Source organism: Gigantopelta aegis, chromosome 6 (assembly GCF_016097555.1).
Source record: "Gigantopelta aegis isolate Gae_Host chromosome 6, Gae_host_genome, whole genome shotgun sequence".
In the NCBI taxonomy this organism is placed as follows: domain Eukaryota; kingdom Metazoa; phylum Mollusca; class Gastropoda; order Neomphalida; family Peltospiridae; genus Gigantopelta; species Gigantopelta aegis.
The window spans coordinates 26,702,118-26,715,338 of NC_054704.1; the positions used below are offsets into that span (position 1 = coordinate 26,702,118).

The 13,221-nt window shown below is 39.0% G+C and overlaps 2 protein-coding genes across 2 annotated transcripts; both read right to left on the minus strand.

Annotated features, from left to right (window-relative positions):
* Nucleotides 1–3,647: 3,647 nt before the first annotated feature.
* On the minus strand, nt 3,648–6,690 carry LOC121374247 (baculoviral IAP repeat-containing protein 2-like). The gene is made up of 2 exons (XM_041501266.1): nt 4,862–6,690; nt 3,648–4,092 (listed from the first exon to the last, which is right to left on the minus strand). The coding sequence occupies exon 1, from the start codon at nt 5,917–5,919 to the stop codon at nt 4,864–4,866; it is 1,056 nt and encodes a 351-aa protein (XP_041357200.1). The 5' UTR covers nt 5,920–6,690; the 3' UTR covers nt 3,648–4,092; nt 4,862–4,863.
* Nucleotides 6,691–10,165: 3,475 nt separating this feature from the next.
* Nucleotides 10,166–11,269, minus strand: LOC121374445 (baculoviral IAP repeat-containing protein 7-A-like). The gene has a single exon (XM_041501546.1). The coding sequence runs from the start codon at nt 11,267–11,269 to the stop codon at nt 10,301–10,303; it is 969 nt and encodes a 322-aa protein (XP_041357480.1). The 3' UTR covers nt 10,166–10,300.
* Between the last annotated feature and the right edge of the window lie 1,952 nt (nt 11,270–13,221).

Here is a 13,221-nt window from a genome sequence, read left to right on the forward strand (position 1 = left end):
AGGTCAACCATCCGTGACTGAGCGCCTTTAAGGCAGTAACCAGTTATTCTCCATGTATTTCCATCATTATCATGATTCTGTCCACAAAAATGCGTGGTTACAACTCTATATAGCTGTTATCCAGATTCGGGCAAAAATCAACCCCTGTCCCCCACCCCCACCCCACCGGGCACCCTACAAAAATGGGATCCTTTTTGTGCCCCCCCCCCCCCCCCGTCAACCAGATACGGCCCTGGTGTTCATGTGTGTAGGGGTGGCCGTGGTGTGGGGGATGGACGTTATGTAGGGCGGTCATTTAAACTAAAATAAATCATGTATTTGAGTGATTTCATTTATTTTTATGTACCGGTATGATGTGGGGTAGGGTGGAACCGCATGTTTTTGTCTAGAGTTAGCTCCCTTGAATATCAGCCATTACGCACCTTGCAGAATCTGACAAATGCCATGGATGTGGACCTCGAACCTCTACGAAATGGTAAGAATTGTCTAATAAGCAAATGTAATCTAGAAACATTAAATAATAAATTAAAAAAAGTATTATATGATTTTCGCGTACCGTTTTAAACACTTGGGTATAGTTTAGGTTATTTCAAACAATAGGGGCCTAATATTTTTCGTAATGTAGAATAGAAGTTAGAACTAGACCGATTTACAAATTATTTTGCCGTAGTTGCACTTTAAATTATTTAAGATTTTATATTTGTCTAATACATTCTTCAGACGTTAAACATAGGCAGTGGTGGATCTACTGGGGATGGGGGTGGGGGGTGGGGGGGGGGGGGGGGGGGGGGTTTGGGGGAGGGGGTGTGTGAATCCAGAAGCCCAGTGCCCCTAAATTTTGCACCAGTTATATTTTTATGTTTTCATGTTTTTTTACGTTGGAGAGTGGCCTTCGGCGACATGTCATTGCCTCTCCCCTCCCATAAATGGATTTTCTGGATCCGCCACTGATAGGTGTCTGACGATGCCGGTAGCTGGAGGGGCTAGTAATACAGTACGGTATATAAATGCGAGGCCAATGTTTTATCTTGAGGGGGGTGGGGGGGGGGGGGGGGGCGAAAAGTGGACTGCTAAGAATAAGAACTATAAAATAATAATTTAATATTTAAAATTTATCAATATATACTCAAAGGCAAAAGTTATTGTGACATGGATTGTTTGGAGTAATAAATTTGTGAATGGATTTATGGATGTAAACCAGAGAAAATATGCATGAAACAGCTCAAAGAAATGCAGTTGTTGCAGCGATTGAATGCTTTGCGCAAGAAACATGGAATATTCGGGAGAAATGCTGTTCAGTGTTCACCATAAAAGGCCACACATTCAGTCGCAAATCATTGCCACTCTGTGCAGCCTTCAGAAGTCCAGAAGTAAGAAATACACCATTAGTGAACTGTTTGATGCAATTTCGTCATGCCACGCCTCGGTGAAAATGACAGATGGCGAGTCATAGGGATGCTTGAATCTGGGACCTCGCAGCGTGACGTCGCACAGAAACACCATATGGCACTTATGGCAACGATATCAACAAAACAACCAGGTCAGGGACCGTCCCCGTAGCGGCCGACCACCCGTGACAACCCCTCGCCAAGACACATGGATCCGAACCACGCGAAACAGGTTCCAGCCAGCAACCCTCACAGCCCGTGTCATCCCTTTCTCCAGCGTTTAGTGGCCTCAGTGAGACGACGGCGCCAGGCCTGTATCAACGCTCAAGGTGGACACACTTGCTACTGACTGTGTGAACTTCGCTCTGGACCCCCTCTAGTGATGTGGCTCATTTGCACATGGCAGGTGCGCCCTTTTCGTGGACTGTTGCTCGTTTCCATACCTTCGGACATTTCTCTTCCATGTTATAACGTTTCATACACAGCATTAAAAACTTATTATCAGTTATCTTTGTCTTTTGTGTGTCACAATAACTTTTGCCTTTTAGTATATATATAGTATCAGGGTTTCTGCCAGAGGGTAAAACGGGTATAACGCCATACCCAAAAACATTTGCAGATTTAAAAACAAAACAATCTAAGTTGATAAAATTAATTACTCTTATCATTATTGTATGATTTTCTTATGCCGCCCAACCCTAAACTTAACCCATTGTCTTTCTTTCTGGGGGAGGTCCTCCATACCCCCTGCTGAGTTGTTGCATTAAATTCGATAGCGCCATACCCAAAAATGGCTTTCTGACAGAAACACTGATTTTATATATATATATATATATATATATATATATATATATATATATATGTCTATATGTGTATATATATGTATATGTATATGTATATGTATATGTGTATATGTGTGTATATATATAATTTAAAAATAAATAAATAAAATCAAATCAGTTTATTCATAAATACATGACCAGTATAAATGAAATATTCCACGTATTGCGGGTCTATTAATACATGTACAATCAAAACAGGCCTTTAACAATGATAGAAATCACTAACTAGCCTATTTGTTAACGGATAATCATATATATACTATTCAAATACAACCCAAGGAGCACCTATAGTCCGTCCTATCCTTCTACAAAAAATGTTTTTGGTAAATAATTTCAGTTTTGTTTGACGTAAGAAAAAAAGTAAAAGTGTTTTGGAAATACACCCTTACCCCCCCCCCCCCAAAAAAAAAAAAAAAAAAAAACCCACAACAAAACAACAAAAACAAAACCCACAAAAAACCCCAACCCAACAAAAAAAAAACAAAAAAAACAACAACAATGGGATGGAAAGAAATGCATGTCGTACCCATCCCCAAATGCACATATTCATTTTGGAACAGGTCTTTGCATATTTTCTAATATTATAATTGTATATCTTGAACAAAAATATATTAGTTACAACCAAGCACAAGTTTCCTGAAAAAGACGAAAATAGTGTTAATTGCTTGATAGTGTCTTTTTAAATAGTTTAAGTTTCCCATATATACAGCAGTTAAATTGTATAAAATACATACATACATACATACATACATACACAGTGTGGGTTGCCCCCCCCCCCCCCCCCCCCCATATAGGTTGCTCCCAATATAAAATACTGGCTACGCCAGTTTTATAAATGGCTAGTTACAATTCGTTGCATCCATGTCTACGTAGTGCATAATACGTAGTGCGTGGTGCTTAAACAGTTTATATAGAAATCAACTGAAGCGCTTCCATGTGTACGCAATGCATGATGCGTGTTGCGTTAATTCCCGAAGTCCTCGGCTATCGTTCCAATACGCATCACGCCAACATTACGGACACAGGTAGTAGGGAAATTAGGCATGACTGCATTGTAAAAGGAAAAATATGTTATAGACAAAAAGCAACAACATACAACTCAAATATAAATGGGAGTAGATTGCTCGTGCATTTTAGTATATTTTGGAATACTGTCGGTGTTTTTTTTAAAAGTTGCACCCCCCCCCCCCCACACACACACACAGAAAATGAAGCAACCGCCACATATATTACTTTGGGAGTGTGTGTGTGTGTGGGGGGGGGGGGAGGGAGGGGGTATTGACGGATCGCGTACAAACTCTATATCAGATTTTGGTTACAATTGCAAACATTAATATGTAAAAAAAAAAAGGCTCACAAGTGCGGGGGGGGGGGGGGGGGCACGTAAAAAAAAAAGGCCCACAAGTGGGAAGAACGTACCCCAAAGCCCCCCCCCCCCGCCCCAGGTTTTTATGGGCCTAATATATATTTGTTTGTTTTTTGTGTGTTTTTTTGTGTTTTTTTATATCTACACATCAGAAATATATATCTGTTCATTTCAGTTTATATAAAGTAAGAAGACAAAAAGAAAATAAATGACACTCAGACAGAACAGTCCGTTTAAATGTTTATAGGTAATGCCCTTATAATAATGTCTTTATAATATCTTAACATTACAGCACCAACATTTACAAAATATCAATAGTTCAGTATTTAAGTTCTTGAAAAGGGACACCTTTTTTGTTGACATGCCCTTTGCAAATTTACTTTTAAAAAAAATTTCAGTCATGTAAAGTATATTCACTCAGGTCACTAGACAGTGTGGTGTCAAAAGTCCGCGTCTACTGTCTTTTCCATAAATTATGAACTTTTGTTCACTTTTGCTGAAACAGAAATAAAAATAAATATTATAGAAACATGTATATTATGCACTTAAATTATAATATTGTACCCAGAACCATGATTATCTTAAATAAGGTAATATTTTGTTATTTAGAAGGAAAAAAGGCCACCACCACTGTTGCCACCCCCCACCCCTCCCCGCCGACCCCCAACGGGCCGATATGTGATAATTTTACAAAATATTGTAAGCTTTGTGAAACTAAACTTTTACTAATGATGACCATAGGTGATAGAGTTCCAGTTAAAATATACGATTGTTAAGTAATTACTGCATGCCGTTAGCAGCCAAACTGTAAAACCAAACCACACGGATGGAAAAGTGTGAAGTGCTTAAAAATATAGATACAACACCAGTTTTTTCTTTTTTCTTCACAAAACAAGTTACTGACTCTATCTTTATGCCTGACATACTAAGCGTAAGGTGCTACATACATATGGGATTTATCACTTATCTTTCTTGATTCCGACAATCGAAACCATTCACCAGCATTTCTCAAAGGCCATGTCGTTTTTATATTCTCAGTTTTGGAGTAAAAAAAAGAATCCCAATTTGAATGTAAATAATTACCTTTTTTTTTATTATTATTACTATAAAGATATTTTGAAAACGTCACGTAACACCCATTCCATACTCCATAACATTTCAAAATGCAAAAACTGAAAATTCACATTGTTTTTGTGAAAGGATGCCAAAGTCAAAGCCATGGGCGTCACATCAAATTTTAGAAATAAAACCCTGCATATACTTGCCTTCAAATAGTACTGGATTCCACGGCGAGGATGGCCTCGTAGAGTACTGCAGCATTAGGGAAATCCTGGCCAGTATTTTTAAAATGTTCAGTAGTTACAAGTTCAACGAGCTTCCTTTCACATCCCATCTCTAAGACAGCTTGTACTCTAGGGCTGCTCCAGTTCACGCGACAGGTATCTGGTTGATCATCTGTCCAGCTACTAGAAGCGGTATTGCCAAGACCTGCCGTAGAATCATTGTTTTGGGGGTCGACATTAAGAGTATCTTCATTCTCCTGGACATCAGGTGCTGCTTCTGTGGGTGAATTATCTGTAGCAGACGTCGCACCAGCTAAGGCTGTGTCCGAGTCACCTTCTGAAGTGTCTGCCGTGTCATATGGCACTTTAGAAGATGGATCTTCAACCCCTTGAATTGGCCTAGTATTAGTTGAGCTGTTTTTGTTAATAAAAGGACAGTCCGGCGACCATTCTCTATGGCAGTCTGAAGGATAATCACACTCGTCCCAGTCTCGAAGACGCAGTCCACATTGGAAGCACGACACCCTGTCTGCGGACCCGATGTAGAAGAAGCCTTGTTGAGCCATGCAAGAGGGAGACTGATGTTCATGTTTACATGGCCATCCATAGAAACTGTCCACCCGCTCTTCGTATGTGGAATAGTTCGGATATCTTGGAGGCGGAAGACTGGCTTGTGTATTGGGGTTCCCTGTTGAGGTTTCTTGACTCGAGAACCATTTCTTTATGAAACTACAGTCTGGGGAATGTAATTTGTGCGTTTGGACTGGGTTATCCTTCTCCAGCCAGTTGTATAACTTGAGTCCACAGGTATCACAGATCACTTTGTCGGACAAGCCCGTGTATCGGAATCCTGCGATTGCCAGCTGAGTCGGAGTTTTTTTTCCACACCAGCCTTGAAAAGAATCGATCCTGTATTTAATTCTGTCCGCTTCCTTGACCATGTCACCATTAACAGGCGTTGTTTCGCTGGGTTGAGAGTCCCTGGAGTTCATGTTTGAAAATAGTAAAACAATATGTACCAGCCTTAAAGTGTAAACCATCGTCAGTTTTCGGTGTCAGCTACTAGTCTGTTACAAAATGTAGAAGCTAACTTTTTGTATGTACAGTATTTCAGCTTAACCACAACGAATAAAACCACCTTTATTGAGAGAAAACTGTATAGTGAATGATTAAGTTCGGTGTGATGTTGATATTGGTACTACGTCGCTTAATAGTTAAAAATAGAACAACGGAATTTGTTCGAGGGGGATGGGAAAGGATGGGGCTGAAAGCACTACCCCAAATCAATATAATGCTTACCACACCACCCCAAGTTGAAAAGTGAATTAATAAATTAGTAGTTTTAGTACTACCTCCTCCCCTGTACCCCAATTATTTCGATGTCTGGACCACACTAAAAAAGACTGCGTACGACCATTAATAATGGCCAAAAATAGATCGGGAAAACCCATAATACGTATGGCTACGTAAACAAACTATTTTGTAGTCTTTCGTAACAGTACTGAAATAAATATGTACATGTAACTGGAGGTAATTTATCAACACTTGTCTTTTTACAAAACATTTTATTTACTGCTTACATCACATATTTGTTCATTTGCACAGGACATAATGTTACAGTCTATACATTTCACATTTAATATAGGCCTAATTTAAATTGTTTATTATTTAGATATAAGATGTTTTAGTTTAGTTTATTAAACAGTTGACAACAATTTTGTATAGGGGCGACAGGGCCGTACCCTGATCAAAATCCTAGGTTGTTTTTTTTATAAACAAAGGAAACACTATACAAATTGAACCCTGAGATGTGTATGCTATTAAAAAAAAAGGTGAGATTCACGTGGGGGGGGGGGGGGGGCAATTGCTCCCCATGTCCCTCTCCCCCCCCCCCCCGGAGGGTACGGCCCTGGGCGGGGTATAAATATCAGTATGACCATAGGCGTACGGGCTCCCATTTTTGTAGGGGCACACGCTGTTTTTTGCCCGAATTAAACGAAAATGCCCTAACGTTGTTTTCATATTAGCATTACTGCATCATTGCCAATCGGCTGTATGGGGTTGCAAGCGAATCACTACACATTTTGCGTCGTTAAATAAAACATTTCCTTCCTACCTTCATTACACGTTTTTACATGAATTACAACTCATTTTGCTGGTAGAATAATGGAAATACATGGTAAACAGGCTTCGGGTTAGCACGTTTTGCCCCCCCCCCCCCCCCCCCCCCCCCCCCCCCCGTCTCGTACGCTTATGAATATGACGGGATTAATGTTTATAGTGGGCAAGTCTAAGTGTGTGTGTGTGTGTGTTAAGTGGTTGTGTGTGTGTGTGTGTTGTGGTTGTGTGTGTGTGTGTGTGTGTGTGTGTGTGTGTGTGCGCGCGCGCGCGCGCGTTTCTGAGCGCAACCTGAAAACGTGCAGTGTATGTACCAATACTGAATCGAAACACACACACACACACACACACACACACACACACACGATTTGAAAGTGAACAGCTGCAAACGTCCAACATACATGTACCAAAAATCTGTGAAAAGACAAAAACAATAGTTGTAGTGTTTATCTGTGCGCACGTATGTTGTGTGTTACAGTGTATGTATTTGTGTGCGCGCATGCGTGCGTGTGTGTGTGTGTGCTGTGTGTTACTGTGTGTATTTGTATAACTGTGTGTGTGTGTGTGTGTGTGTGTGTGTGTGTGTGTGTGTGTGTGTGTGTGTGTCAGTGTGCCAATTTTGATGGTTATGTAAATGATAGAAAACGTATTTTTAGTGTCACACTGCAGATCCATAGGAACGTTATCTGAACTGTGTGGTGTCGCCTTTAGTGAATTAGATGGTTGGATTCTATTGCTGCTTTTCCGTTACGGAAAAACGACGATTTTGCAACTGTCCAGGTGGTTCACTGGATCATCCCTCTTTGACATAGACACAAGTACTTGTAGATGTGATATTCCTGTATGTGAATACTCTACCCTCTTTGACGTACACACAAGTACTTGTAGATGTGATATTCCTGTATGTGAATACTCTACCCTCTTTGACGTACACACAAGTACTTGTAGATGTGATATTCTTGTTTGTGAATACTCTACCCTCTTTGACGTACACACAAGTACTTGTAGATGTGATATTCTTGTTTGTGAATACTCTACCCACTTTGGCGTAGTAGACACAAGTACTTGTAGATGTGATATTCTTGTATGTGAATACTCTACCCTCTTTGACGTACACATAAGAACTTGTAGATGTGATATTCCTGTATGTGAATACTCTACCCTCTTTGACGTACACACAAGTACTTGTAGATGTGATATTCTTGTTTGTGAATACTCTACCCACTTTGGCGTAGTAGACACAAGTACTTGTAGATGTGATATTCTTGTATGTGAATACTCTACCCTCTTTGACGTAGACACAAGAACTTGTAGATGTGATATTCTTGTATGTGAATACTCTACCCTCTTTGACGTACACATAAGAACTTGTAGATGTGATATTCTTGTTTGTGAATCCTCTACCCTCTTTGACGTACACACAAGAACTTGTAGATGTGATATTCTTGTATGTGAATACTCTACCCTCTTTGACGTAGACACAAGAACTTGTAGATGTGATATTCTTGTATGTGAGTACTCTACCCTCTTTGACGTAGACACAAGAACTTGTAGATGTGATATTCTTGTATGTGAATACCCTCTTTGACGTACACATAAGAACTTGTTGATGTGATATTCTTATTTGTGAATACTCATAATAAAATATTACATTTATTAAACAATTATTAGTGCACCCTCTTGGATGTTGAGACGGAATATCCAGCATCCAACTAATCCGGTCGTTTTTTTTTTCGGATGTCATGATGCTTTTCGTAAAAATACATGTTAATACAGATGCAATATTTGGACTACGTATGTATGCTTAGTCCAGTCATTATAGCATGCTAATCTTTTTGTGTTAAAAAAAAAATCACTTCTTGTAGTTAAAATGACTGTAGGTCGGATGGCAAATATTGTGTCACCTTTGTTGACCTGAAAAATTAAATGTAATTAGTTTATTACCAATAATACAAACGTCGATTCATGCAGCCATCTCTCTCTCTCTCTCTCTCTCTCTCTCTCTCTCTCTCTCTCTCTCTCTCTCTCTCTCTCTCTCTCTCTCCTAACCCCTTCTCTCTCATTGCCATACCCTACAAAACCTCAGTATTTATATCGTTGACAACATAATCATCTGTAAACCCTATATTTAGATTCAACTGCATATATAAAGACAATTGCATAGGATTTCAGTTCCCATGTTCGTAGTGAACGTGCATGAACCTTCAGTAGATATATACACGGGATCACAGAGCACCCCGACCCTGATTTCAGCTCATTACTTTAAAAACACTAAAATATCCTGAATTTCCCACCCTAGTTGCTGTCTATAGGCAGTGGCATAGGAAGGTGCCAAAAAATGTTTTATATTTGCACACTTTTACACTATTATAAAGCAAATGTAAAACAAAATATCTGAAGGGGGGGGGGGGGGGCAAGGAGGGCATGTGCTTCCTACGCCAGTGTCTATACGTTTCGAACACTTTGTCTGTGGTCGTATCCGTAGGTAATAATACATTAGTTCTCGCTTAACATGCCACTTAATTTATAGTCTTTCTTTTTTTCTTTGGTCTTTTTCTTTCATTAATTTTTTCTTTCCTTTCATTAATTTTTTCTTCTTGTTTGTATTTATTATTTTATTTTATTAAGTTTTGATAAACTGGAGCGTCTACTTCTGTTTACTAGGATTACAAAAACTCTTAAATAGAAATCATAATTTGTTTTTACAAACTTGGAATTTTAAAATTTAATTATGCAGTGATCATAATTTAATTTTTGTTTAAAGGCATAATTGAATAATATTAATTTTAAAAATAATAAAAACAGCCTTACAATATTGAATAATAACAATAGTATAATTATTCAAAGCTAACTGCCAGTCCAGTTTTCATAAGAGTTGTTTCCCTTCCTCCGTATTTCTCCCCACATATTGCAATCTGGCTCTAGATTAAACCCTCACAGTGTATTTATATAGCATGTGTCTTTTTAGAGACTTTGTTTCATTTCTATAATTCATTTCCGTTTGCGTTCAAACTTCTAAGTTTGTCTGAGTTGTCCTATTCCGTCAAATACGAAAATTAATTTCATTTAAATAAATAAATAAATAAATAAATAAAAGATTTAATAAATAAACTGTGTTGACAACTGACAGTATTACGTTTTATCATTTGCCTACATGCAGAGGCCGACGTGGCTCTGAATCTCCATAAAGATCAATATATGGAACAGATTACACATTATTGGTTTTCCATCTATTTTCCAACCTGCACTAATTTATTATCATACCCGTAATTGTTAGTGAAAGGGGTATATTTGGACTTGCCTTCAAGCTGTATTATGTTCCACTTTAAGAATGGCTTCATAAAGTGAAGCAGCATTGAGAAAATCCTTTCCAGCATTTCTCAGTCGTTCAGTTGTTACTTGTTCTATGATCTCCTTTGAACATCCCATCTCTAAGACTGCCTGTATCTTGGGACTACTCCAGTCCACTTGACCTTGACGGACATCAGAAGCGCATCTAGCATCAGTAATGCAACTACTTTTTTCCGAGCCCTCCCCAGAGTCTGATGAAGTACAAGAAGCTGTATTATTGTCACATAGTGTTAGGTTATTTGCAGCAGCAGTTGTTGTTTGCACTATCCTGCTGTCTTCAGAAGTCTCAGGTACAGTATCCACAGTGTCTTTTACTGTAGCACCAAGCTCACAAGGCTTGCGTTTGTTAATAAAAGGACAGTCCGGCGACCATTCTCTATGGCAGTCTGAAGGATAATCACACTCGTCCCAGTCTCGAAGACGCAGTCCACATTGGAAGCACGATACCCTGTCTGCGGACCCGATGTAGAAGAAGCCTTGTTGAGCCATGCAAGAGGGAGACTGATGTTCATGTTTACATGGCCATCCATAGAAACTGTCCACCCGGTCTTCGTAGGTGGAATAGTTTGGATATCTTGGAGGTGGAAGACTGGCTTGTGTATTGGGGTTCCCTGTTGAGGTTTCTTGACTCGAGAACCATTTCTTTATGAAACTGCAGTCTGGGGAATGTAATTTGTGCGTTTGGACTGGGTTATCCTTCTCCAGCCAGTTGTATAACTTGAGTGCACAGGTATCACAGATCACTTTGTCGGACAAGCCCGTGTATCGGAATCCTGCGATTGCCAGCTGGGTCGGAGTTTTATTTCCACGCCAGCCTTGAAAAGAATCGACCCTGTGCTTAATTCTGTCGGCTTCTGTAATCAGTTGTCCGCCGTTTGTAGTATGGATTGTAGAATGTGCTTGAGCATCTGCTGAATCCATCTTTAAAATGATTAATCAAAGAATGAAATCCACCTATAGGTCTAGCTATTACTGAACATATCTATTCTTTATTAATCCACATGTTAAGAATAATCCTGAAGTTTGATGTCTTCGCATATAATATATTGGCGCCGGATATTTAAAATCTACAGTCATGCACATAATACAAAAAATAAAGACTAAGCAAATGGCAAAGTTATCCATGTGAATATCAGCTGTGCACTTATTAGAGTTACCTGTAAAGTAACAGAATGAAAACAGCAAATTCAGTGAACAATGAAAATATGTCTGTCCGATAAATCCCATCGTGTTAATTAAGTTTCTCACATAAAGGACGTTGTGTAGTCTGTATTTTTGGTCCATCCAGTCACTATAGTTAGCACTTTTTAATAGTTAAATGCTACATTTATATTACAATATAATACAAAGAAGACGGCTTGCCCGGGATTGAGACAACTTTAGGTGGAATCTTTCTATCGCCGTTACTGAACGTGTGTGTTCTTTATAAACAAAATATTCCCATTCGGCCAACGAATTTAGAAGTTGTGCTTTCTTGATGTTTTCAACAGAAACAGAAAACAAGCATTAAATATTTCCTCAAAACCCAGATCCAAAACTAATGCTGACTACACCAATCTAATTAAAATTAGCTCCACTATTACATGTAATAGTGGAGCTAATTTTAATTAGATTGTGACTACACAGGCTATGAGTAGATTTCAGGCACGTGTACAGGGGAAGGGTTTCGGCGGATCGAAACCCCCCTCTGCTCAACCAAATTTTATTCTCTGGGGTTTTTTTTCAATATATATTCCGGGTTATCATGACTCGACCCCCTCCCCACCCCCTCCCCTTAAAGGTCGCTCACCACAGGCAAAACCCCCCTGCCTGCTAAAATTCCTTCACACGCGCCTGCTTTTGTTTGTTTTCGTTTTGGGTATTTATTGTAGGTTTGTTGTTTTTTTTCTTTATTATTTGCGCGCGCGCGCGTGTGTGTGTGTGTGTGTGTGTGTGCGTGCGTGCGTGCGTGCATTGAAAACGTGCCTGAATATGATCGATTGATGACACTGTATAATACAGCTGGGATTAAAAATAGAATTGAGGAAAACCCAGGTTTGACTAGACGGGATATTTCCGTTGCTGTACGTCACATTGATGACGATCAGATTTTCCCCATGACACTGATATTTATTTTAAAGGTCTGGTTTTCCTCGGCGTGTTTTTCCTCTCTGACTACGCCCCAACATGTTAAATGGTTGATTGATTAATTAATTAACACCCAAAAGTGTCGTTAAACAGTAATTTTTTCATTCATTCATTCATTCATTCGTTCAGTACATCTCATTTCTACGTCGATTTATATTGCTGGACTTTTGACGTCACCGTTTTGAAATCAAGACTACCCTCACCCTCAGTGTATCGGGTCTAGAATTTAAAACAAAGTAGGAGAAAGAAAATGGGAAAACGATATAATACACATGCATACACACACGCACTGCCACACAGGCACGCGTACGTACGTACGTACGTACATGTGAACATATACACAAATGCTAGGCTAACAAAAGTATAAAAATGTCTCGAAATTGCCTATGAGCTATTACAGAAATTCTCAGAAAAAGCAAAACAAAATTAACTAACACATTGCAAAACAAAAATTTACGTGTACTAAAAGTTTTAGAATAAACCCCTCTTCTCTTTCCATATACTTACCTTTTCTGACACTCAATAGCCGGTTATATTTTTGTGCTGGGGTGTCGTTAAAAATTCATTCATTCATTCATTCATTGATTCATTCATTCAATAAACCCTTCTTTTACAACTGGACCAGCATCTCTACTTTATGTTATACAGTAATTTCACTAATGGTCAAATCAAATGTTAATCATGGCGCATGTTGAACCCTAACAAAACTCACGTAGTATTATTTTCACTCAATAATAATATATTAG